General features: G+C 50.1%; 1 protein-coding gene across 2 annotated transcripts in view; it reads right to left on the reverse strand.

Annotated features, from left to right (window-relative positions):
- LOC142297017 (cytochrome P450 2B11-like) overlaps positions 1-24,946 on the reverse strand; it is a 202,200-nt gene that overhangs the window by 107,493 nt on the left and 69,761 nt on the right. The window contains exons 6-7 of one of the 2 annotated variants that reach the window (XM_075341226.1): positions 21,416-21,592; positions 17,073-17,214 (exon numbers count right to left, since the gene is read on the reverse strand). In XM_075341226.1, coding sequence (XP_075197341.1) covers positions 17,073-17,214; positions 21,416-21,592 — 319 coding nt within the window. The remainder of the gene's footprint in view (positions 1-17,072; positions 17,215-21,415; positions 21,593-24,946) is intronic. The other variant, XM_075341227.1, reaches the window with a different exon arrangement.

Here is a 24,946-nt window from a genome sequence, read left to right on the forward strand (position 1 = left end):
AGAAAAAGTGGAGAAAAAGTGGAGAAAAAGTGGAGCATAAGAGGAGAAAAAGTGGAGAAAAAGTGGAGAAAAAGTGGAGAAAAAGTGGAGCATAAGAGGAGAAAAAGTGGAGAAAAAAGTGGAGAAAAAGTGGAGAAAAAGTGGAGCATAAGAGGAGAAAAAGTGGAGAAAAAGTGGAGAAAAAGTGGAGCATAAGAGGAGAAAAAGTGGAGAAAAAGTGGAGAAAAAGTGGAGAAAAAGTGGAGCATAAGAGGAGAAAAAGTGGAGAAAAAGTGGAGAAAAAAGTGGAGAAAAAGTGGAGAAAAAGTGGAGAAAAAGTGGAGAAAAAGTGGAGATTAAGAGGAGAAAAAGTGGAGAAAAAGTGGAGAAAAAATGGAGAAAAAGTGGAGAAAAAGTGGAGAAAAAGTGGAGATTAAGAGGAGAAAAAGTGGAGAAAAAAGTGGAGAAAAAGTGGAGAAAAAGTGGAGAAAAAGTGGAGAAAAAGTGGAGAAAAAGTGGAGAAAAAGTGGAGCATAAGAGGAGAAAAAGTGGAGAAAAAAGTGGAGAAAAAGTGGAGAAAAAGTGGAGCATAAGAGGAGAAAAAGTGGAGAAAAAGTGGAGAAAAAGTGGAGCATAAGAGGAGAAAAAGTGGAGAAAAAAGTGGAGAAAAAGTGGAGAAAAAGTGGAGATTAAGAGGAGAAAAAGTGGAGAAAAAGTGGAGAAAAAGTGGAGAAAAAGTGGAGAAAAAGTGGAGCATAAGAGGAGAAAAAGTGGAGAAAAAGTGGAGAAAAAGTGGAGCATAAGAGGAGAAAAAGTGGAGAAAAAAGTGGAGAAAAAGTGGAGCATAAGAGGAGAAAAAGTGGAGAAAAAGTGGAGAAAAAGTGGAGCATAAGAGGAGAAAAAGTGGAGAAAAAAGTGGAGAAAAAGTGGAGAAAAAGTGGAGAAAAAGTGGAGATTAAGAGGAGAATAAGTGGAGAAAAAGTGGAGAAAAAGTGGAGAAAAAGTGGAGAAAAAGTGGAGCATAAGAGGAGAAAAAGTGGAGAAAAAGTGGAGAAAAAGTGGAGAAAAAGTGGAGAAAAAGTGGAGATTAAGAGGAGAAAAAGTGGAGAAAAAGTGGAGAAAAAGTGGAGAAAAAGTGGAGCATAAGAGGAGAAAAAGTGGAGAAAAAAGTGGAGAAAAAGTGGAGAAAAAGTGGAGCATAAGAGGAGAAAAAGTGGAGAAAAAGTGGAGAAAAAGTGGAGCATAAGAGGAGAAAAAGTGGAGAAAAAAGTGGAGAAAAAGTGGAGAAAAAGTGGAGAAAAAGTGGAGATTAAGAGGAGAAAAAGTGGAGCATAAGAGGAGAAAAAGTGGAGAAAAAAGTGGAGAAAAAGTGGAGAAAGTGGAGAAAAAAATGGAGAAAAAGTGGAGAAAAAGTGGAGAAAAAGTGGAGAATAAGAGGAGAAAAAGTGGAGAAAAAGTGGAGAAAAAGTGGAGAATAAGAGGAGAAAAAGTGGAGAATAAGTGGAGAAAAAAATGGAGAAAAAGTGGAGAAAAAGTGGAGAGAAAGTGGAGAAAAAAATGGAGAAAAAGTGGAACACCCTTTGGTACCTTTCATGTGGCACTAAGGGGTGCTTAGCTTTGTATTTAGCCAAAAAAATGAAAAAAAAAATGACATAGGGTTCCCCCTAGTTTTGTAGCCAGCTAGGGTAAAGCAGACGGCTGCAGCCTGCAGACCACAGCTGGCAACCTCACCTTGGCTGGTAATCCAAAACTGAGGGCACCCCACGCTGTTATTTTAAATTAAATAAATAATTGAAAAAAAAAACACGTAGGGGTCCCCCAAAATTGGATCACCAGCCAAGGTAAAGCAGACAGCTGGGGCCTGATATTCTCAGACTAGGGAGGTCCATGGTTATTGGAATCTCCCCAGCCTAAAAATAGCAGGCCGCAGCCGCCCCAGAAGTGGCGCATCCATTAGATGCGCCAATCCTGGTGCTTCGCCCCAGCTCATCCCGCGCCCTGGTGCGGTGGCAAACGGGGTAATATTTGGGGTTAATACCAGATGTGTAATGTCACCTGGCATCAAGCCCTGGGGTTGGTGAGGTCAGGCGTCTATCAGATACCCGACATCACCAACCCAGTCAGTAATAAAAAAAAAATACACGACAAACACATTTTTATTTGAAAAAACACTCCCCAAAACATTCCCTCTTTAACCAATTTATTAGATTGAAAAACAAATCCAGGTCTGGTGTAATCCAAGGGGTTGCCATGACGATGCACACTGTCCCAGTCAATGAAGAGCAGGATGTTCCCCATTGGCTGGGAGAGCAATGCAGTGACCTGAGCTAACATCAATGGGTCAGCCCAGGTCACTGCAGGGGGGTGACAAGTGCTGCTGTCAGTGAGGTACATTACCTGCGCTGATCTCCAGCACACTGACAGCCCCTGTCACTGAGCTCAATGACCGCCCGGCGCCTTCACACCAAGTATCGCGAGAGGTCCGTGACGTCACCGCTAGTCAGTCTCGGGTCGGAAGCGATAGGTGATGTGACAAGCGGCGGCCATGGAGGACAGTGACAGCGCTGAGGTCGGGATGGCGGGACTTCATCACCGCAGGTAAGCCGAGCGAGCGAGCGAGCGAGCGAGCGGGCGGGCGGGCGGGCGGGCGGGGGGGGGGGGATGTGGATGTGTGTGTGTGTGTTTGTGTATGTGTATGTATGTGTACATGCCGCGGGCAGGAGGGGGTGGAGCGAGCTGAGCGGGAAAGTGTGGGCTTCCTGCACGTAACTAAGATAAACATCGGGTTACTAACCAAAGCGCTTTGCTTGGATACCCGATGTTTATCTTGGTTACCAGCTTGTGGCAGGCTGCCAGCGATGGCTCCTGCTCACTGTAGCTGTAAAAAGCCCTGCTTTTTGCTGCTAGAACCGTTCTCGAACGTATCTAGAACTATCGAGCTTTTAGCAAAAAGCTCGAGTTCTAGTTCGATCTCGAACAGCCCAAAAATCACTCGAGCCACGAACTGGAGAACCACGAACCACGAACCGCGCTCAACTCTAGTCCACACACATCCTCATGGTGCCGTCCTTCTTCCTTACCAGCACCAAGGGAGCCGCCCGGGGACTGCAACTATCCCGAAAGACCACTGCCTCCTTCTTGTTCCTCAACATGTCCTTGGCGCACTGATAGTGTGCTGGGGGGAATGGGCCTGTACTTTCTTTAATGGGCGGATGAGTACCCGTGGGGATATGGTGTTGAACCCCTTTTATCCTCCCGAAGTCTAGTGGATGCTTGCTGAAGACCTGCCCGTACTCCTGCACTACTCTGTACACCCCTTCCTGGTGATGTGGGGGAGTGGCCTCAGTGCCAACATGCAGCTCTCGGCACCACTCCTCCATGTGTGCTGATGAAGGATCCCTATCGGGGTGGAGTGTAGCGGTTGCGGGGGTGGTGTTGTGGATATCATGTGCACCTACCGTGAACAGCTTGGCTATGGTGGCGTAGCGGGGGAGCCTGACCTCTTCCTCTCCACAATTCATCACTCGCACGGGCACTCTCCCCTTCTTGACATGAGTCACTCCCCTGGCTGCCATGACTGTAGGCCAATGCTCCGACGGCAAGGGCTCCACCAATGCCGGGTAATCCTGTCCTTGGGGTCCTATTGCTGTCCTACACCAGATCACCATCTCGCTCCGCGGTGGCACCACCAAAGGCGCCGCATCCATCACCCGCACGCCACCAATCTCTCCGCCTGTTACGTTCACCTGCTGCCACTGCAGGAGGGCCCGGATCTCAAGCTGCAATGCTCTCTGCTGGCCCCCTCCCACCATGGCGGACAACTGCTGCAGCAAGCTTAGCACTTCCCCCATACAATTCTCAATCACATTGATCCCGAGGACCACTTTCGGGTTACGGTCACTGAAATCATTCAGCACTACAATCATCCCTTGACGCCTCAGCTCCATTCGACTCACAGTAAGGGTCACCTCCTTGCATCCCACCTGGACCATAGGAAGCCCATTGACCGCAATAATAGTCAGGCTATCGTCTGGAGGGGCCAGTTCACTATCATCCCAATACCGCTGGTACAACGAATAAGGCATGGTGGTTACCTGGGATCCAGTGTCAAGCAGGGCCATGATCGGGACTCCATCCACCGCCAGGGAGATGATGGGGTGGCCTTCAACGTACCGATCCCGCCAATCAGCTGGGCCTCAAGAGTCTACTCCTGAAGATTGGCCATTGGCCTCAGGGGTTGCTCATTTAACAGGTATCGCCTAGAGTAGTGGCCCGTCTTGTTGCACTTGTAGCAGACGGGCGGTCCGTACCGGGGGTCGTTGTTCATTCTCCGCTGCGTCCAAGAGACGTCCACCGGGCTGTCGGCGAGCTGGATCTTCTCCACGGGCTTGGCTCTCGTCAGTAGCTGGAGTGCGGCGAGGATCCGGGTGATGTCTTTGTTCATGCGTTGGACTTGCGAGGTTACTTCCTCCATCGCCCCGACGGGTGCAGCCAGGGCCGGCAGGGCCAAGAGAGGGGGCGCTACCGGACGGGGGCAGTGTTGACCAGCCACAGGGCCGCTTCAGGAGCGCCGGTAATTTGGGTTTACAGGGCCTTGATGGCCCACTCCTTCAGCACTGCAAAGTCTAAGTTGGCATGCTCCAAAGTCCATAACCACAGCTGCTTGCGGTCCTCAGCAGACCCCAGCCCCTGCAAGAACTGCTCCACCAACATCTTATTGCTGTCGGCCTTGTTGAGGGGTTGACCCGCTTTAGGGTACGGAGGGCTGTCTGCAAGCATAAAGCATAGTCTCTTATACTGTCCACCGGCCGCTGCCGACATTGATAAAACTGCATTCGCAATTCTGCCTCCGTGCGGGTTTCAAAGGCAGCCTGGAGTTTCTCAAAGATGGTGGCTACTGAGGCCCGGTCCGCATCCGCCCAGGTTTCCACCTCCTGCTAGGCCGCGCCGGTCAGCTGCCCTAGCACTACCGTCGCACGCTGTCTCCCAGTCATGGCATAGAGGTCAAGGATCGTACATAACTTTTTCAGGAATACCTGCAAAGCATCAGGCTTCCCATCGTACTGGGGTAGCCAGTAGTGATGAGCGAGTACAAAAAAGCTCGGGTGCTCGAGGCTCGGGCCGAGCATCCCAAGATACTCGTGTACTCGGCCCGAGCACCGAGCCCAATGTTATCCTATGGGAGACCCGAGTATTTTTATGAAATGACCCCCGGCAGCATGTAGAAACCCTAAAAATGTCATAAAAGTCTTGGAAGAGTGCTCAAATGACATGGCAACAGCATGGGGAAGACCCCTTGAAGCATTTATCACTCAAAAGTCACAGCTGTGAACAATTTTGTCCGAGTTTTACGCCATTTTTACGGACTCACCATAAAACCTTCCAAAATGACACCAAAATGAATTTTCATGGCGGAAATGTTAAGGGCACATACCCAATAGTGAGATAGAGCTACTGTATGTTACTTTTTGAGATTACATGAAAGATTTTATGTGAAAACATTGTGTGGCACTCCGATGTCCAAAACGCTCGTTTTGTGCTTTGTACTAGCGATGTCGGTCATTTTTTTTTTTCATTCTATCTCCCTCAGTCCGTCGGTCAGTCTCTCAGTCTGTCTGTCGGTCTCTCTCTGTCTTGTCTGTCCCCCTCTCATAGTCTGTCGGTCAGTCTCCCCCCTCTCTCATACTTACCGTTCCCCGATCACTGCCGCGGTGCTGCACAGCTGTTCACTAAACTCCGGCGGCTTTTCCTCTTTTGAAAAAGCCGGCCGCTCATTAAACAATCTCGTATTCCCTGTTTTCCTGCTTTTCGGCGCCTATGATTGGTTGCAGTGAGACACGCCCCCACGCTGAGTGACAGGTGTCTCACTGCACCCAATCACAGCAGCCGGTGGGCATGTGTATACTGTGCAGTGAAATAAATAATTAAATAATTAAAAAAAACGGCATGCGGTCCCCCCAATTTTAATACCAGCCAGATAAAGCCATACGGCTGAAGGCTGGTATTCTCAGGATGGGGAGCTCCACGTTATGGGGAGGCCCCCAGCCTAACAATATCAGTAAGCAGCCGCCCAGAATTGCCGCATACTTTAGATGCGACAGTTCTGGGACTATACCCGGCTCTTCCCGATTTGCCCTGGTGCGTTGGCAAATCGGGGTAGTAAGGAGTTATTGGCAGCCCATAGCTGCCACTAAATCCTAGATTAATCATGTCAGGCGTCTCCCCGAGAAACCTTCCATGATTAATCTGTAAATTACTGTAAATAAACACACACACACATGAAAAAATCATTTATTAGAAATAAAAAACACAAACCAATTCCCTCGTAACCAATTTAATAAGCCCCCAAAAGCCCTCCATGTCCGGCGTAATCCACGGACCTCCAGCGTCGCTTCCAGCTCTGCTGCATGGAGGTGACAGGAGCTGCAGCAGACACCACCGCTCCTGTGAGCTCCACGCAGCAAATGAGGTGAGTAGCGCGATCAGCTGAGCTGTCACAAAGCTTATTCGCGGCCACCGCTGGATACAGCGGTGGTCGTGAGTTACCTGACTGACAGCAGCTGATCGCGCTACTCACCTCAGTTGCTGTATGAAGCTGACAGGAGCAGCTGTGTATTGTGCCGCTGCAGTCACCTGCATGCAGCAGAGCTGGAAGCGACGCTGGAGGTCCGTGGATTACGCCGGACATGGAGGGCTTTTTGGGGCTTATTAAATTGGTTACGAAGGAATTGGTTTGTGTTTTTTATTTCTAATAAATGATTTTTTTCAGGTGTGGTTGTGTTTATTTACTGTAATTTACAGATTAATCATGGAAGGTTTCTCGGGGAGACGCCTGACATGATTACTCTAGGATTTAGTGGCAGCTATGGGCTGCCATTAACTCCTTATTACCCCGATTTGCCAACGCATCAGGGCAATTCGGGAAGAGCCGAGTACAGTCCCAGAACTGTCGCATCTAATGTATGCGGCAATTCTGGGCGGCTGCTGACTGATATTGTTAGTCTGGGGGGCTCCCCATAACGTGGGGCTCCCCATCCTGAGAATACCAGCCTTCAGCCATATGGCTTTATCTGGCTGGTATTAAAATTGGGGGGACCGCACGCCGGTTTCTTTAATTATTTAATTATTTATTTCACTGCACAGTATAGACACGCCCACCGGCTGCTGTGATTGGGTGCAGTGAGACACATGTCACTCAGCGTGGTGGCGTGTCTCACTGCAACCAATCATAGGCGCCTGTGGGCGAGGAAAGCAGGGAATACGAGATGGCTGTGTGCAGAGCACAGTGCGCCCGCCGGTATAAACGGTATAAACAACTAACAGGGTTGTGGCATTGCAGTGGTCTACCAGCCAATCCCTGCATGAGGGCTGGTTCTCAAAAGAGCGCCAACATGCAGGGATGATGACCACGAGTACAGCACGAGTATCGCGAAATTACTCGGTACCCGCCGAGTAGCGCGAGTACAGTGATACTCGTGCGAGTACCGAGTAGTGACAAGCGTACTCGCTCATCACTAGTAGCCAGGTAGCATTGGGCACGTAGGGCAAGGAAATCGGCATTACCTGGGCGACCGCCGGACCCGTGGCGTCCCCTGCTCGTGCGACCGGAGCGAGGGCCGCCACGTTCCCATCATTGGGTGCCGCTGCTCTCGCAGCCGGCGCTCCGTCTCCATCCATGTTGGGCGCGGACATCTTTTCTCCGTCCCCCCCTTGGTCTTTTCACAGCACACCTTCTGCACGGCTTCTTTTGCAACCGCGCGCTCTCCGACACTCTCTGTTCCCAGGGGGCGGGGCTTCGCTTTCTCGCTCTTTCTTCGGGGAAGACGGCTTAGGCGGGAAACTTCGCGCCACAATATGGCGGCAAGATGGCTGATTCTGCAATTTTTGTAACGTATCACCGCTGACTTCAAGGCGCACTTCCAAAGGTAAGTGGACTGGCTCGATCCTGTTTGTGATGCCAGAAGAGTCGATGTGCACCGCCCCGCGCTTGGCTGCAGCCGAGCCGCTCGGATCCGGGCTCGTGTGTTGGTGGCTCGAGCGCCTCCGGACCGGGGGTCACGCCGCTCTGTAAGGGGGCTGGCGTGTTGAGCGGGGGTTTTTTGTTTAGGTTTAGAGTTCGTGACGCCACCCACGGGTTGTGGTGAATGTAGGCACCACCGCTGCCGGTTACTGGGCACCCCGGGGGAGATGTTGGGGGGCAGCTTGTGATGTTAACCCCTCCGTGGGCAGGGGGTGGTGGCCCCGGGACCCGGTTGATGTGGTGCAGTGTTGGTGCGTGGCCCGCAGGCCCAGTGGTACTCACTCGGACAAACACACAGGAGTCTCTGGTAAACCAAACGATGGATAGTCGGTGCCCGCAGCCGGTCACTTTGGTCCCCAAAACGGTTGATGGTGTCCGTCTTCTGCTGCACCTTTTTGTAGAATTCGATAACCGCGCTTCAGCGACGGGAGTCCCGCTCCCCGGCGTGTACGTCGGGAGAGCTCGTTGCCCGAAGGCGCTGGCCCATTGGATCTCTTGGCCCTTGGCGGTGGCCGTTATCCGGAATCGGTGGGCTGTTGCCTTCTTTCGGGACTTTGGGTGGGAAAGGACCTAAAGTCCAGACCTCAATCAGTTAATTAACGGGGTCCGGTAGATTCGGGACCGCGTTTCAGGGTCTGAGTACCCCCACTTGTGCTCCGGTTTCCAGCTGGTTCCCCAATTCGGTACCGGCAGGCCACTGCCCTGTCCCGGCTACCTACGGTTCCACCGGGCTGTCTTCCTGGCTCCTGCAGATGGCCACCACCATCTGCCTCCTAGTCAAAGTGCCCAGGCGCCTACCCAGGACACTGACAGATTTTACTTCTCACACACTACTGTCCTAACAAATCTGCTTAGTTTTTCCTGCCTCTGGGCATGTGAACTCCTGGGGGCGTGGCCAACTGCCTGGCTCCGCCCCCATGGTGTGAACATCAAACCCAGAGGGAGGTGACCAGGGTTTAATAGGTTGGCTGCTATCACCTTATTTGGGGATGGGTGTAGTGCAAGGGCCTAACTGTGACTACCTGGCTAGTCCAGGGCGTCACACATACACGCACACTCACACACAAATCAGTGCACGCACACACACACATCAGATAGCATACACACACACACACATCAGATAGCATACACACACACAAACACACACACATCAGATAGCATACACACACACACACACATCAGATTCACATCATTCCTCCCTGTGATGTCCGGTAGGCACTCCAGGCAGCTGTGCTGCATGCCGTTATCTTCTGCCTCTTGCCGACACACACACATCAGAACACACACTCACACATCAGACAGCATACACTCACAAATCCGATCGCATACACTCACACACACACGATTTTGCACATACCTGTACAATTGTGCGCACACACTCACAACATTCTGAGATACCACGTGCTTCCGGACATGTGATGCAGGTCCTGGAAGCTCACTGCAAAGTGAACAGTGTCGCAGGTCCTTACGCGCACCGAGAAGCATGCGATATTGCTGGATGTGGTGAGTGTGTGTATGCGATCTGTAGTGTGTGTGTGTGTGTATATGTGATCTGTAGTGTGTGTGTATTTGTGTGTGTGTGTGTGTGTGTATATGTGATCTGATGTGTATGTTCTGCCGCAGGACCTTGATGCAGTACACTACTACTGGTCGGCGTCTGGTGAGTTTGATCAGGGGTCTTCTCTCTTCTTTCTTAAAGGTGTGTCTGCTCTCTATAATGCAGTGTCCTGCAGTGTCTTTAACTTTTTTACCGCTGCATGGACACTTCATTATTGACCGCGGCTAGGTTTAATTTCCGGGGATGTCTTATATTTAAGTGTGACGCCCTGGCGCCGCCAGGTGGTCACAGAAGCACACTACACCCCACATAACACCATTCTACACCAGGTCCCATCAGCCACAAAATTCTAGCCACCCCCCTCAGGGTAAGAAGGACACAACAGTGGGCAGGACCAGGCGGATTGGGACCGCCCACCTAGGGGTCTTGAGGATCCGGGGGAGTGAACCAGTCAGTTTAAGTTGGGAGTTCAGGTTGAGACTTTGAAGTAGAAGGAGTGGAGTGGTAGTCTGTGACAGTGACAGGCTGCAGAGAGAGTTGAAGTCTGTGCCTAGTGCAGGTAGCCAGGGTAGTGGCCCTGGCCTACTGGCTAGGTGGCAAGCAGTGGACCGTGTCCAAAGGTGACGGGCGTCCGGTCGCGGGAAATCCAAAGTGGACCGGGACAGGGTTGGAGCCCGCCGCTACCGACAGCAGAGATCCGGTCCGAAAACCATGCACAGGCGGGGTACCTGGACCTTAGTTAGAAGACGGTTGCAAACCCTTCTCTAATTCACCAGGCCGGGAGCAGAGTTTCAGGCACTGCTCCAGAAGTGTTATCCCAGATAGAGCGAAACGGCAGCCCACCACGGGGGATAGGGTATCCGCAAACACCCACTGAAATCCCAAGGGTCAGTTTTCGCGGGCACGTCTCCCAACCAAAACACACCAGGAGCGGCTTCCCCGTTCCATACGGAGTTGTCCAGAAGTGAGGAAAATTACAGAGTGCCGGAGAAAGGGATATCGGTTCACCAGCCGGGTGTGGAACCCGAGTACACCTGGACGCGGCAGCCGGCCACTAACACCTTGGTTTACCAACAGACTTGTGTGCAATTATTCAACAGTGAGTACACTAACATTCCCCGGTCCGGCCCGGCGCACCATCACCAACCGCCATCACCTCCCGTGTTCTGGACACTGAGCCCCGAGGCATCCACCCCTACCCACGGAGGGGTTAACACCCAGCTGCAGCTCCATCGCTCCCGGGTGCTCCACAATAGCAGCGGTGGTAGTCCACCTTACCACAACACCGTGGGTGGCGTCACGAAGTATCTACAGCAATCCCCGTACATATACGTCCCTTTTTATTTGAGTGTCCGCGTGACTCCCAGATCCGGAAACCCCTCGAGCCACTGCGGATCCGGATCCGAGTCAGCCCGACTGCTAATGTGGGGGTGGCACATAAGCATCCTTGAAAACTCCTGCTTGGTCTTATTTTCTGGGGACGTCTTATTTTCGGGGAAACACAGTATACATGTATGGGAGGGAATAAAGTGTAAAGAAGGAAGTAAATGCACAGCATGGAGACTTCCACACCATTCAAACAGCAAACTACTGGTCACCAAGACTAGGTGTCACGTCCGCACCGGAGTACGCTCCTGCGACTTTTGCTTCGGTCACCAAGCGCTGCTGTATTCCTGCCATGGACTGTGCTGGTGATAGGAGAGGAGTCTGTGCCAGTGTATCTGGTGGGTGGAGGCTCCGCTCATCCACTAAGCTGGGTTTCCCTGGGACTTGCAGTACCAGTAGCTGACTATAGGTGGCGTGTGTCTTCCAGCCACCCCCCTCAGGGTAAGAAGGACACACCAGTGCTGAGGCTGCCACCATTCAGCTACAGCCAATGGGAAGTCACCACACCCTTATAATTCCCCCTCATGTCTGCTGGTCATTGCCAGAGACAGTTTTGTATTCCTGCTAGTGTCTGGTTCCTGTTCTGTTATGACTACTGATCCCTGTGTTTTGACCTCTGCATGCTTATTGACTACTCTCCTGCCTGCTGTTTTGTACCTCGTTGCCATCTCCAGTTTAGTCCTCTGCCAGATTTACTGACTATATGTCGCCCACCGTTCCCAGGGACATCCATCCACCTGCAGGGACGCCGCTGGGACTCCACTTGTTGGTACCTCTGGCCACAGGTATGTCAGGATATTTACATCTGAGTTGTGACGCCACTCTCGGTTTGTGGTCAGGGTTATGGGTGACCACCACTGCAGTTTTAACAAGCGTCTGGGGCTGATGGAATCTGCAGTCTGGTGGTATGTTGTCCCGAGAGTGAGGCTGGCCCCAGGGGCTCTGGTGTGGGTGTAGAACAACAGGTCGCAGAATAATTCAGTCTCAGTCCAAAGTGCCTTGCAACTGGTTTTTACTCACTTTCAAGTGCTTCAAGTGGTACCCGGGCGATGCTGAGATACACCAAGAGAGAACCAGGTATCCTTCAGGCTGGTATAAGGGTAACCATTAACTCGCCTTCCTAGCACTTTTTGTTTTGGATAACCCCTGACTTGAAGTGCCGTGGGATTCATCCAGGGAAGTCGCAACTGCCTTTTCTCCCCTTTTGGCCCGTTTGCTGGCAGTGTTCTCCCCCGCCAATGGTTACTACACGGACAGGGTCTGACTAGCGTGTCAGCGACCCTCACTCCTCTGCGATCACACTCTGCGCTCTCCACTAGCATACTGACTAACTCCTTTCTTTTTCCTTACAGCCACTGCCACCTAGCTTCCAGCCTCTCTACCGCACCCCTTGATTTGATGTGGAGGCACGCCCCCTCCTGGATCTGCCTAGGGGTCCCCTCAATGGTGTGTGAGACCTGGTCACTATGTGTCTGTGCGTACACACCCTATTCAGCCTTTGGATTACCTGAAGGTACCGACCCAGCATGGGTGCAGTACCCTGTGGCACCTGACCAGGTCAGGGGTGCCACATTCCCCCTTGGTTATCAACAGCACGTCCTCAGGCTGCAAAGACAAGAAAATGTTAAGTACAAACTTTTAAAACAACTTTTCCCATACAGGGGAGCATTAACATAAAACATCATACCAGGTACCATTCTTCTACCCAGGCGATGCTGAGATACACCAAGAGAGAACCAGGTATCCTTCAGGCTGGTATAAGTGGAACCGTTAACTCGCCTTCCTAGCACTTTTTGTTTTGGATAACCCCTGACATGAAGTGCTGTGGGATTCATCCAGGGAAGTCGCAACTGCCTTTTCTCCCCTTTTTGGCCCATTTGCTGGCAGCGTGGACCAAGGTGGATAGCTTCAGGCTCAATCCTCCTTATGGGCCACCTCGTTGCTGCGGATACTCGGACTCTAGTTGGTTGGTGTGGGACTAGTGGTCCCCACACCGGCAGGTTTAGTAGGTAGTTAAACTTGAGCCTACTTCGGAAACCTGTTTCCCCTGCGTGCCTAGCCCCCAGAAGTCTCCGTACTCGTCCAGCTGACTTCCTCAGTGTCTTCCTGACCAACTGACTTCCTCAGTGGCTTTCTGCCCGACTTGCTGGCAATGGTTCTCTCCCGCCAACGGTTACTACACGGACAGGGTCTGACTAGCGTGTCAGCGACCCTCACTCCTCTGCGACATACTCTGTGCTCTCAGATAGCAGACTGACTAACTCCTCTCTTTTTCCTTACAGCCACTGCCACCTAGCTTCCAGCCTCTCTACCGCACCCCTTGATTGGATGTGGAGGCACGCCCCCTCCTGGATCTGCCCAGGGGTCCCGTCAATGGTGTGTGAGACCTGGTCACTATGTGTCTGTGCGTACACACCCTATTCAGCCTTTGGATTACCTGAAGGCACCGACCAAGCATGGGTGCAGTACTCAGTGGCACTTGACCAGGTCAGGGGCACCACATTTACGCTCCTGCCTGACAATTTTGTCCTTTTTTGTGCCTCCTGGTTTGGACCCTGTCTTACGACCACTCTTTCCTTGATTGTGGTCTTCTGTAGGCAGCAATCTCCTAGATCTTGTGTAATTCCAAATCCCTGTACAGGAGTTAAAGGGTTTTCGAGTCCTTGAGATCTTGTTGACTTGGTGGCTAGCTCTGGTATGTCTGTGACAGTCATCCTGAGTCTGTGGTCAAGGGCAGACGTTACACTAGGTTTGTCAAAAAGACCGGAATCACAGGAACATAAGCTGAAGCTATTATCAGTAGCAAAAACAGACTACTAAATAATAAATAGGGAGGAGACAGCTGACTAGGAAATAGCAACCTGAGTCTCAAGGAACACACTACTCCACAGGAATTAACTCCTGCAGGACTGGAAAGCAGTGGAAAAGACTGAGGCTGAGCAATTAGGAGACTTCAGGTTGCCTGTCGGACTCTGCAATACAGTCATATGAAAATATTTGTGCACCCCTATTAATGTTAACCTTTTTTCTTTATAACAATTTGGGTTTTTGCAACAGCTATTTCAGTTTCATATATCTAATAACTGATGGACTGAGTAATATTTCTGGATTGAAATGAGGTCTATTGTACTAACAGAAAATGTGCAATCCGCATTTAAACAAAATTTGACCGGTGCAAAAGTATGGGCACCCTTATCAATTTCTTGATTTGAACCCTCCTAACTACTTTTTACTGACTTACTAAAGCACTAAATTGGTTTTGTAACCTCATTGAGCTTTGAACTTCATAGGCAGGTGTATCCAATCATGAGAAAAGGTATTTAAGGTGGCCACTTGCAAGTTGTTCTCCTATTTGAATCTCCTATGAAGAGTGGCATCATGGGCTCCTCAAAACAACTCTCAAATGATCTGAAAACAAAGATTATTCAACATAGTTGTTCAGGGGAAGGATACAAAAAGTTGTCTCAGAGAGTTTCCACTGTGAGGAACATAGTAAGGAAATGGAAGAACACAGGTACAGTTCTTGTTAAGCCCAGAAGTGGCAGGCCAAGAAAAATATCAGAAAGGCAGAGAAGAAGAATGGTGAGAACAGTCAAGGACAATCCACATACCACCTCCAAAGACCTGCAGCTTCATCTTGCTGCAGATGGTGTCAATGTGCATCAGTCAACAATACAGCGCACGTTGCACAAGGAGAAGCTGTATGGGAGAGTGATGCGAAAGAAGTCGTTTCTGCAAGCACACCACAAACAGAGTCGCTAGAGGTATGCAAAAGCACATTTGGACAAGCCAGTTACATTTTGGAAGAAGGTCCTGTGGACTGATGAAACAAAGATTGAGTTGTTGGTTCATACAAAAAGACGCTATGCATGGAGGCAAAAAAACACGGCATTCCAAGAAAAGCACTTGCTACCCACAGTAAAATTTGGTGGAGGTTCCATCATGCTTTGGGGCTGTGTGGCCAATGCAGGCACCGGGAATCTTGTTAAAGTTGAGGGTCGCATGGATTCAGCTCAGTATCAGCAGATTCTTGACAATAATGTACAAAAATCAGTGACGAAGTTGAAGTTACGCAGGGGATGGATATTTCAGCAAGACAATGATCCAAAACACCGCTCCAAATCTACTCAGGCATTCATGCAGAGGAACAATTACAATGTTCTGGGATGGCCATCCCAGTCCCCAGACCTGAATATCATTGAAAATCTGTGGGATGATTTGAAGCATGCTGTCCATGCTCGGCGACCATCAAACTTAACTGAACTGGAATTGTTTTGTAAACAGGAATAGTCAAATATACCTTCATCCAGGATCCAGGAACTCATTAAAAGCTACAGGAAGCGACTAGAGGCTGTTATTTTTGCAAAAGGAGGATCTACAAAATATTAATGTCACTTTTATGTTGAGGTGCCATACTTTTGCACCGGTCAAATGTTGTTTAAATGCAGATTGCACATTTTCTGTTAGTACAATAAACCTCATTTCACTCCAGAAATATTACTCAGTCGATCAGTTATTAGATATATGAAACTGAAATAGCTGTTGCAAAAACCCAAATTGTTATAAAGAAGAAAGGTTAACATTAATAGGGGTGCCCAAACTTTTTCATATGACTGTGTGAACAGAATCCAATGCCTTTGCAGCACCATATGAGAAGTATTAAACACATCTGTAGACCTGTTTGTGACTGAAAATCTGAGGTTATTGGTTGTATTAATCACCTATGTCAGTTAACAATGCAACAATTTTTATTTCTTCCTTACACAGTCTTAAGGTGGTGTCACACACAGCGACGACGACAACGACGTCGCTGCTACGTCACCATTTTCTGTGACGTTGCAGCGACGTCCCGTCGCTGTCGCTGTGTGTGACATCCAGCAACGAGCTGGCCCCTGCTGTGAGGTCGTTGCTCGTTGCTGAATGTCCTGCTTCATTTTTTCGTCGTCGCTCTCCCGCTGTGAAGCACACATCGCTGTGTGTGACAGTGAGAGAGCGACGAAATGAAGCGAGCAGGGAGCAGGAGTCGGCATCTGGCAGCAGCGGAAAGCTGTAACCACTGTAAACATCGGGTAACCAAGGGAAGACCTTTCCCTGGTTACCCGATATTTACCTTCGTTACCAGCCTCCGCCCTTGCTGCCAGTGCCGGCTCCTGCTCTGTGCACATGTAGCTGCAGTACACATCGTGTAATTAACCCGATGTGTACTGTAGCTAGGAGAGCAAGGAGCCAGCGCTAAGCAGTGTGCGCGGCTCCCTGCTCTCTGCACTGTGACATGTAGCTGCAGTACACATCGGGTTAACCCGATGTGTACTGTAGCTAGGAGAGCAAGGAGCCAGTCAGTGTGCGCACTTTGCGTAATTACATGCAGTTACGCTGCGCTTTGTAGCGCAGCGTAACTGCATGCGTCCTGCGTCCCCTGCATAATCTTTGAAGATTATGCAGGAGCCGTGCGCACGTGGCATTTTAGAGTGCAGCGCTTCGGCTGCTGCCCGAAGCGCGCGTTCTAAGAAGTGACATGTCACTTCTTCCGTACGCTTTGCCGGCAGCCCCTGCTCTGTCTATGTCAGGAGCTGCAGGCAGAGCGCATGGAATCGGCTTTTTTTTTTTCACTACGGACATTTTCTGCAGCGCTTTGAAGTGCACGTGTGCTCTTCAGATCGCTGCAGAAATTTCTGCAGTGACTGTACGCAACGTGCGCACATAGCCTTAGACTGTATGAAGTTTGTCCCTATGTGCCTCCCTTAGTTGGCTTCTGTATAGAAAGCTCCTCCCTTCTCCCTCAGTTTAGTCTAGAGGAACCATTGCTGAAGAGACATGTCTGCAACCCTGTACAGATTATTCCTTTTCACCTGCCTTTACTTTGTACTTAATACAAGATTCTAGAAGAAAACTACAGCGTTTCTCCTTGTCTTCCTACAAGTCATCGTTGTGCTGAGTTAAAGCTATCTGTGGATGCCGGTAGAGTGAGTAAATCATACAGTTATCTAAGGGCCTGATAATTAGAGCGGTTGGATTCACAGCTACCAGGAAGAGACAGACTCAGGTCTTTTCATGCTTATTTATACACAACAGGACATTGGAGTAATGAGACAAGTGATGTTTTACTATGGTTTAAAAATAGTTTCTTACGCTGAATTTCCGGGTATTTTATCATCAACAGAAGTCCCCATCTCAGGGTGGTTGATGTCGTCTCCATTGCAGCTACGAACAAGTTTCCTATCAGCGCCGTCAGGTTTTCGTTGTGGTAATACTCGGTAGATTCAGGTTTTCCCTGAATAGGACAAAAGAACAAAATCCTATCAAGTGTTTGTCCATGACTTTTGAACAATATGACTGGATTTAGATGATACAGTGAAGGAAATAATTATTTGATCTCTTGCTGATTTTGTAAGTTTGCCCACTGACAAATACTGTACATGAACAGTCTATGATTTTAAGGGGAGGTTATTTTAACAGTGAGAGACAGAATATCCAAATAAAATCCAGAAAATTACATTGTGTAAATTATATAAAATTATTTGCATTTTGCAGAGAGAAATAAGTATTTGATCCCCTACCACCCATTAAGAGTTCTGGCTCCTACAGACACTTAAGCGGGCTTTACACGATGTCGCAAGCGATAGCACCCGCCCTCATCGGTGGTGCTTCACGGGGTGATTGCTACGGCAGCGTCACACGCAATTACCTCTTCACTGACGTCGCTGTGGCCGCCGAACAATCTCTCCTTTAAGGGTGGAGGTTCGTTCAGCGTCACAGCGGCGACACTAAGCGGCCGCCCAATAGAAGCGGAAAGGCGGAGATGAGCGGGAGGAACATCCCTCCTGCCTCCTTCCTTCCTCATTGCGGGCGGCCGTAGGTACGGTGATGTTCCTTGTTCCTGTGGTGTCACACACAGTGATGTGTGCTGCCGCTGGAATGACGAACAACCTGTGTCCTGCACCAGCAACAATAATTGGGATTAGAACGGCGTGTCAATGATCAACGATTACGTGAGTAATTTTGATCGATTACGGTCGTTCGTGCGTTTCCCACGCAACGACGTCGCTAACGAGGCCGGATGTGCGTCACGAATTCCGTGACCCCAACGACATCTCGTTAGCGATGTTGTTGCGTGTAAAGCCCGCTTTAGACGCTCCTAATCAACTTGTTACCTGCATTAAAGACGGCTGGCTTAAATTGTCACCTGTATAAAAGACTCCTGGCCACAGACTCCATTAATCAGTCAGACTCTAACCTCTACAACATGGGCGACCAAAGAGCTTTCTAAGGATGTCAGGGACAAGATCATAGACCTGCACCAGGCTGGAATGGGCTACAAAACCATAAGTAAGACGCTGGGTGAGAATGAGACAACTGTTGGTGCAATAGCAAAATAATGGAAGAAATACAGAATGAGTGTCAATCAACATCGATCAGGAGTCACCATACAAAATCACACCTCGTGGGGTATCCAGGATCATGAGGAAGGTGAGAGATCAGCCTAAAACTACACAGAGTGAAACTTGTTTATGATCTCAAGACAGCTGGGACCACTGTCACCAAGAAAACCATTGATAACATACTATGCTGTACTGGCTTAAAATCCTGCATTGTACGCAAAGTCTCACTACTCAAAAAGAAGACACATGTGCAACCGGCCCGCCTAAAGTTTTCCAAAAAACACCTGTATGATTCTGAGAGTGATTGGGAGAAGGTACTGTGCTCAGATGAGACAAAAATTGAACTCTTTGACCTAAACTCAACTTGCTGTGTTTGGAGGAAGAGAAATGCTGCCTATGAACCAAAGAACACCATCCCCACTGTTAAACATGGAGGTGGAAACATTATGTTTTTATGGATGTTACTCTGCTAAGGGCACAGGACTACTTTACTATGTCAAGGGGACAATGGATGGAGCAATGTACCATAAAATCCTGAGTGACAACCTTCTGCCCTCTGCCAGGACATTAAAAATGGGTCATGGCTGGGTCTTCCAGCACAACAATCACCCAAAACATACAGCCAAGGCAACAAACAAGTGGCTCAAAAAGAAGCATATTAAGGTCCATGGAGTGGCCTACCCAGTCTCCAGACCTTAATCCCATAGAAAACTTATGGAGGGAGCTGAAGCTCCGAGTTGCCAAGTGACAGCCTCAAAATCTTAATGATATAGATGATCTGCAAAGAGGAGTGGAGCAAAATTCCTCCTGACATGTGCGCAAACCTCATCATCAACTACAAAAAAAGTCTGACTGCTGTGCTGCCAACAAGGGGACGGCCACCAAGTATTAAGTCTTGTTTGCCAGAGGGATCAAATACTTATTTCTCTCTGCAAAATGCAAATACATGTATATAATTTTTACAATGTGATTTTCTGGATTTTACTTTGGATATTCGATCTCTCACTGTTAAAATTAACCTACCTTTAAAATTATAGACTATTTATGTCTTTCTCAGTGGGCAAACTTACAAAATCAGCAAGGGATCAAATAATTAATTCCTTAACTGTATATAGGACTGGAAAAATGGGAGTTTTTACAGATGATTGTATTGTGGCTCCATACCTCTTCTATGAGGCCATACTATACCTTTGCATGCCTAAAATTTAATATGCTGATTTGTTTTTTGCCTGGAAGTATTCTCTGTTGGAATCAATGACTTACTGTGTAATAAAGTGTCATAATGAGGCACAATAATGTATCACATATAGTGCATAGTAATTATTACTTAGGAACAAAAATAAGTTCTTGAGGGTTGTCAGCGCTGTCAACTCCTGAAGTCTGGGCGCTTGAGTATATGCTTTTTTTGAATGTGGTTGTGGAGGTTTGGACAAGGAGGAGGACAAAAGTCTACATATCATATACTTCACACATAAAGATCCCTGGACTAGCTGGGGCCCAGAACTAGTCACAGCCCATTACTGCAAAGTTGTACCAAGGGGTATGGCATTGTTAGCAAAACATGAGGATGTGAAATTGGCCCAAAGGAGTGAAGCAAGAAATAAGCAGTGAGACCTGTCCTGGGTGGCAAACTCTTGACTAGAATTGGAGGTCCTATAATATCATTACAATAGGACTCCTTTATCATTAAATCATCATTAAAAAAAAGCCAAAATAACAGATGTTCTGCATTATTGGGTATTATACATTGCAACTTCATATAATGGGTGGCATGGTGGCTCAGTGGTTAGCACTGCAGTCTTGCAGCACTGGGGTCCTTGGTTCAAATCCCACTAAGGACACCATCTGCAAGGAGTTTGTATGTTCTCCTCATGTTTGTGTGGGTTTCCTCCGGGCACTCCGGTTTCCTCCCACACTCCAAAGACATACTGATAGGGACTTTAGATTGTGAGCCTTAGTGGGGACAGTCTTCCTGATGTATGTAAAGTGCTGTGGAATTAATAGGGCTATACAAATTAATTATTATTATATAATAATTTTTTATGCTAAAAGAGACACTGTCAGCAGGTTTTTGCTATGGAATCTTATAGCTGGATGATGTAAGGGCAGAGAGCCTGATTCCATAAATGGGTCACTTACTGAGCTGGTTTGTGCAGTGCACAAAATTCTGAGCGTTGTATACCCCAGCCTACAACCCTGATGGGTAGCTTCCTGTGTAAACTGTACTTCTTCAGCAAGCTGCCAATCAGTGGAGGGGCGGGGCTACACAGAGCCTGACTTTTGTGTCTGTGAAACGTAGTCCCCTAATGATAATCTCCTGCTAATAAAACACTGATTGTATGGTAACTATAGCAAGCTGCAGAGAAAGTGATACATCTATGGAATTAGGGTCACTGCCCTACATTTTGCAGCTATGAAATGAAATATAAAAAAATCTGCTGACCGATTCCCTTTAATTACTGTCACAGTCCTGATTTGCGGTGCGCCTTCTGTACTGTGATGTTGCACCTTCCTGTAAAACCAGCATCTGCCTGTGTTCCCCGTGGAACATCCTGCCGGGGTCTCAGTGCCGATCTGTATTCCTGTGATGGACTGTTTCCCTGCACCGGGTCTATCTTAAGCTGGTGATGGGAGGGGCTTGCCCACAGGCGCCACAGTCGTATTTCCTGGTTTGTTGCAGTAAGTGCCTGGTTCCTGGTTTGTCTTATGACTTGATCTTGGCTACATGACCCTGGACTGTCTTCTGACTTTGCTCTGCCTGCTCCCCTGACATTGTCGTTCCCATCCGGCTTCTGACCTCCGACCTCCTCCTGACTACATTTTTGCCTATCAATTGTGTCTCATACTTACTCTCCTGGTTACCAGACCCCCATCCTGAATCCTGACCTCGTTCCTGTCTACTCCCAGTGTTTAGTCATGTTCTCTCGGTACTGACTTCGGCCTGTCTAATTTCCCCTGTGTTCTCGCAGCACACTCATGATCACTGCACCATCTAGTTGCAAATTCTTTACTACACCCCATAGTGACTAACATCTCACTGCACTGTGTGAGTGGCATAACATTTACTAATGATTGTTTAAAAGGCTATGGTACCTCTTGTTGCTTGGCCAGGAAGGCATCAATAAAGTTCCTCTGGTCATTTACATCCAGTTCTTCCTTCTGTCTTGTAAATGTCGCTCTTATGAATCTATGAAGATATCTGATATTTCTGAAAATTGTTTTTGGCGGTCCAGGGAGTAATTCCATCAATTTTGGGAAACTGTCATATAGCTGAACAAATATAAAAGTATCAATGCTAACATAAAGTGTAATAGTGGATACCATGCATGTCTTATTTTCAGCATTTTAGTTCAGTCTTGTAATCCACAACACAGAGGTCATCCCATAGATTGGGAGCCACATTTATCTTGAGAGCTGGGCCTGGCGCACTTTGTCAGGAATGAAAAAGCTGTGGTTGCGCCCCACTCTCTCTATGGCTTCCAACACACATCCGTTTAAAACACGCATGTGCCGCGAGACACGTATTTTCCCTGCGTGTTGCGTGAGGTAAGTACGTGTCTCGGGTACATGCGGTCCACGTGTGTTCTCCGCGTGCTATAACACACGGAGAACCGGTAATTTGCATATGTCGCGGGCGGCGGGGCGCTGCGCTCGCACTAAACACTCGGGTCCGGCGCTGCTGCTGCTGCTCGGTGGCTCAAGCGGTGGGCAGAATCCGGGGACTCGAGCGGCGCTCCTCGCCCGTAAGTGAAAAGGGGATAGTTTTGTTTGGGGATTGAGTCCGTGACACCACCCATGGGTTGTGGTGAAGATGGGCACCACCGCTGCTGGTGACGGGGATCCCGGGAGCGGTGTTAGGGAGCAGCTGGGATGTTGTTCTCCCCTTCCGTGGGTAGGGGTTGGTGTTCCCGGGGCCGGTGGTGATGCGGGGAGGCTGGATAGCTGGGGTGCAGGGTTGCAGGGGCAGCGCGGCGCGGTGCCGGATGGCACTGTTGTACTCACTCAGACAGAAAGTCACAAAGTCTCTGGTAAACCAAACGGCCGGATGGACGGGTCCCGCAGCCGGCTGCAGTGTTTTTCCCCTGACCCCGGGTTGGTATTGTGAGTCCTTTCCTGCACTTTCTTGTACGCTCCTCCTGTGCTCCGGTTTCCAGCTGGCTCCCCGGTTCGGTACCGGACGGGCCACCACCCTGTCCCTGCTACCTACGGTTCTACCAAGACTGTCTTCCTGGCTCCTGCAGACGGCCACTACCATCTGCCTGACTGGCTACACAAGGGTCCTAGGCTCCAACTTAGGCCCCAGTCTGCGTCTGCCTCTCTGCACACCTCCTCTCCCTTCCTCTGCCTGGACTTGTCTGCACTTGTTTTCTGCCTCAGGCCAGCTAAACTCCTCGGTGGGCGTGCCCATCTGCCTGACTCTGCCCACCTGGTGTGTCTGTCTGAACCCGAGGGAAGAAATCAGGTCTCACTGGGGATGACTGCTGTGAACTGCTGGGGGTGTGTGTGTGTGTGTGTGTTGTTACCTGTGACCCCTGGCTAGTCCAGGGCGTCACATTCCCCCTTGGTGAAATGCAGACCGTCCGCGGGCTGCCCGTCCATCACCGGTTTTATTTTTCAAACTGCAAAAAGATAAAACAAGCATATCTAGAAATCTTCCCTTAACGGGAGGCACATTACTTCAACTTTAAACTGTTCTGCCACCCCCCCCACCTGCTGTGCAGAAGGCTTCCTCCGGGAACTTGAGGACATTCAACAGGGGTGACAGTCCATAAAACAGTCAACTTTTAACTTGCAGGTAGCCGTCCATGTTCCGCTACCACTGCTGCTGCCGCCACTCCCAGTACGGGGCATGGGTCCCATGCTCTGCCTCCTGCTCAGAAGCCAGGCCCACTCGGATGCCCTCGGCGCCGGCTACAACCGGGCTCGCTAACTGCCGAGGGCCCCATCGCTCAGTGGCCTGCTCCTCCTCTCTGCAGGTGTACTCCGGCTGCTCCACAGCCGAGACGGGGTACCTGGGAGCGGCTGGCGCCGCATCTGGGGCAGACTTCCGGTCACCTCTGCTGTGGCCGGGCAGACTGCCGGGGCCGGCGCTATCACCGTTGCGGCTGGGCGGACTGCCGGAGCCGGCATCATCACCGTTGCGGCCAGGCGGACTGCCGGAGATAACGTCATCACCGTTGCAGCCGGGCGGACTGCCGAGCCGACATCATCACCGTTGCAGCTACTGCTTCCAGGAACCAGACGGGTGCAGAGTCCTGGCGTCCCTGCTCTTTATACCCTCGGTTACATGAGGCAGGTCCTCACCTGCCCTCCCTTGGTTCTTTCTAGCGCTTTTATCTTCAGGGGGTGGGGCTTTGCTTTCACGCCTTCAGTGCTCGGGGAAGACGCTCGAGCGGGAAATCTTCGCGCCAAAGATGGCGGAATTTCAAATTTTTCGTCTGGACGCTGCCAGCGGGGACTGCAAGGCGCACTTCTACTGGTAAGTAGATTGGTTCTATACTGTTCGTGACGCCAAGTTGTCGCGGGCGGCGGGTTGCTGCGCTCGCACTAAACGCTCGGGTCCGGCGCTGCTGCTGCTCGGTGGCTCGAGCGGTGGGCCGGATCCGGGGACTCGAGCGGCGCTCCTCGCCCGTGAGTGAAAAGGGGATAGTTTTGTTTGGGGATTGAGTCCGTGATGCCACCCACGGGTTGTGGTGAAGATGGGCACCACCGCTGCTGGTGATGGGGATCCCGGGAGCGGTGTTAGGGAGCAGCTGGGATGTTGTTCTCCCCCCTCCGTGGGTAGGGGTTGGTGTTCCCGGGGCCCGGTGGTGATGCGGTTGAGGCTGGATAGCTGGGGTGCAGGGTTGCAGGGGCAGCGCGGCGCGGTGCCGGATGGCACTGTTGTACTCACTCAGACAGAAAGTCACAAAGTCTCTGGTAAACCAAACAGCTGGATGGACGGGTCCCGCAGCCGGCTGCAGTGTTTTACCCCTGACTTCGAGTTGGTATTGTGAGTTCTTTCCTGCACCTTCTTGTACGCTCCTCCTGTGCTCCGGTTTCCAGCTGGCTCCCCGGTTCGGTACCGGACGGGCCACCACCCTGTCCCGGCTACCTACGGTTCCACCAAGACTGTCTTCCCGGCTCCTGCAGACGGCCACTACCGTCTGCCTGACTGGCTACACAAGGGTCCTAGGCTCCAACCTAGGCCCCAGTCTGTGTCTGCCTCTCTGCACACCTCCTCTCCCTTCCTCTGCCTGGACTTGTCTGCACTTGTTTTCTGCCTCAGGCCAGCTAAACTCCTCGGTGGGCGTGCCCATCTGCCTGACTCTGCCCACCTGGTGTGTCTGTCTGAACCCGAGGGAAGAAATCAGGTCTCACTGGGGATGACTGCTGTGAACTGCTGGGGGTGTGTGTGTGTGTGTGTTGTTACCTGTGACCCCTGCCTAGTCCAGGGCGTCACATTCCCCCTTGGTGAAATGCAGACCGTCCGCGGGCTGCCCGTCCATCACTGGTTTTATTTTTCAAACTGCAAAAAGATAAAACAAGCATATCTAGAAATCTTCCCTTAACGGGAGGCACATTACTTCAACTTTAAACTGTTCTGCCACCCCCCCACCTGCTGTGCAGAAGGCCTCCTCCGGG

The sequence above is a fragment of the Anomaloglossus baeobatrachus genome, chromosome 3 (genome assembly GCF_048569485.1).
Source record: "Anomaloglossus baeobatrachus isolate aAnoBae1 chromosome 3, aAnoBae1.hap1, whole genome shotgun sequence".
Classification (NCBI taxonomy): domain Eukaryota; kingdom Metazoa; phylum Chordata; class Amphibia; order Anura; family Aromobatidae; genus Anomaloglossus; species Anomaloglossus baeobatrachus.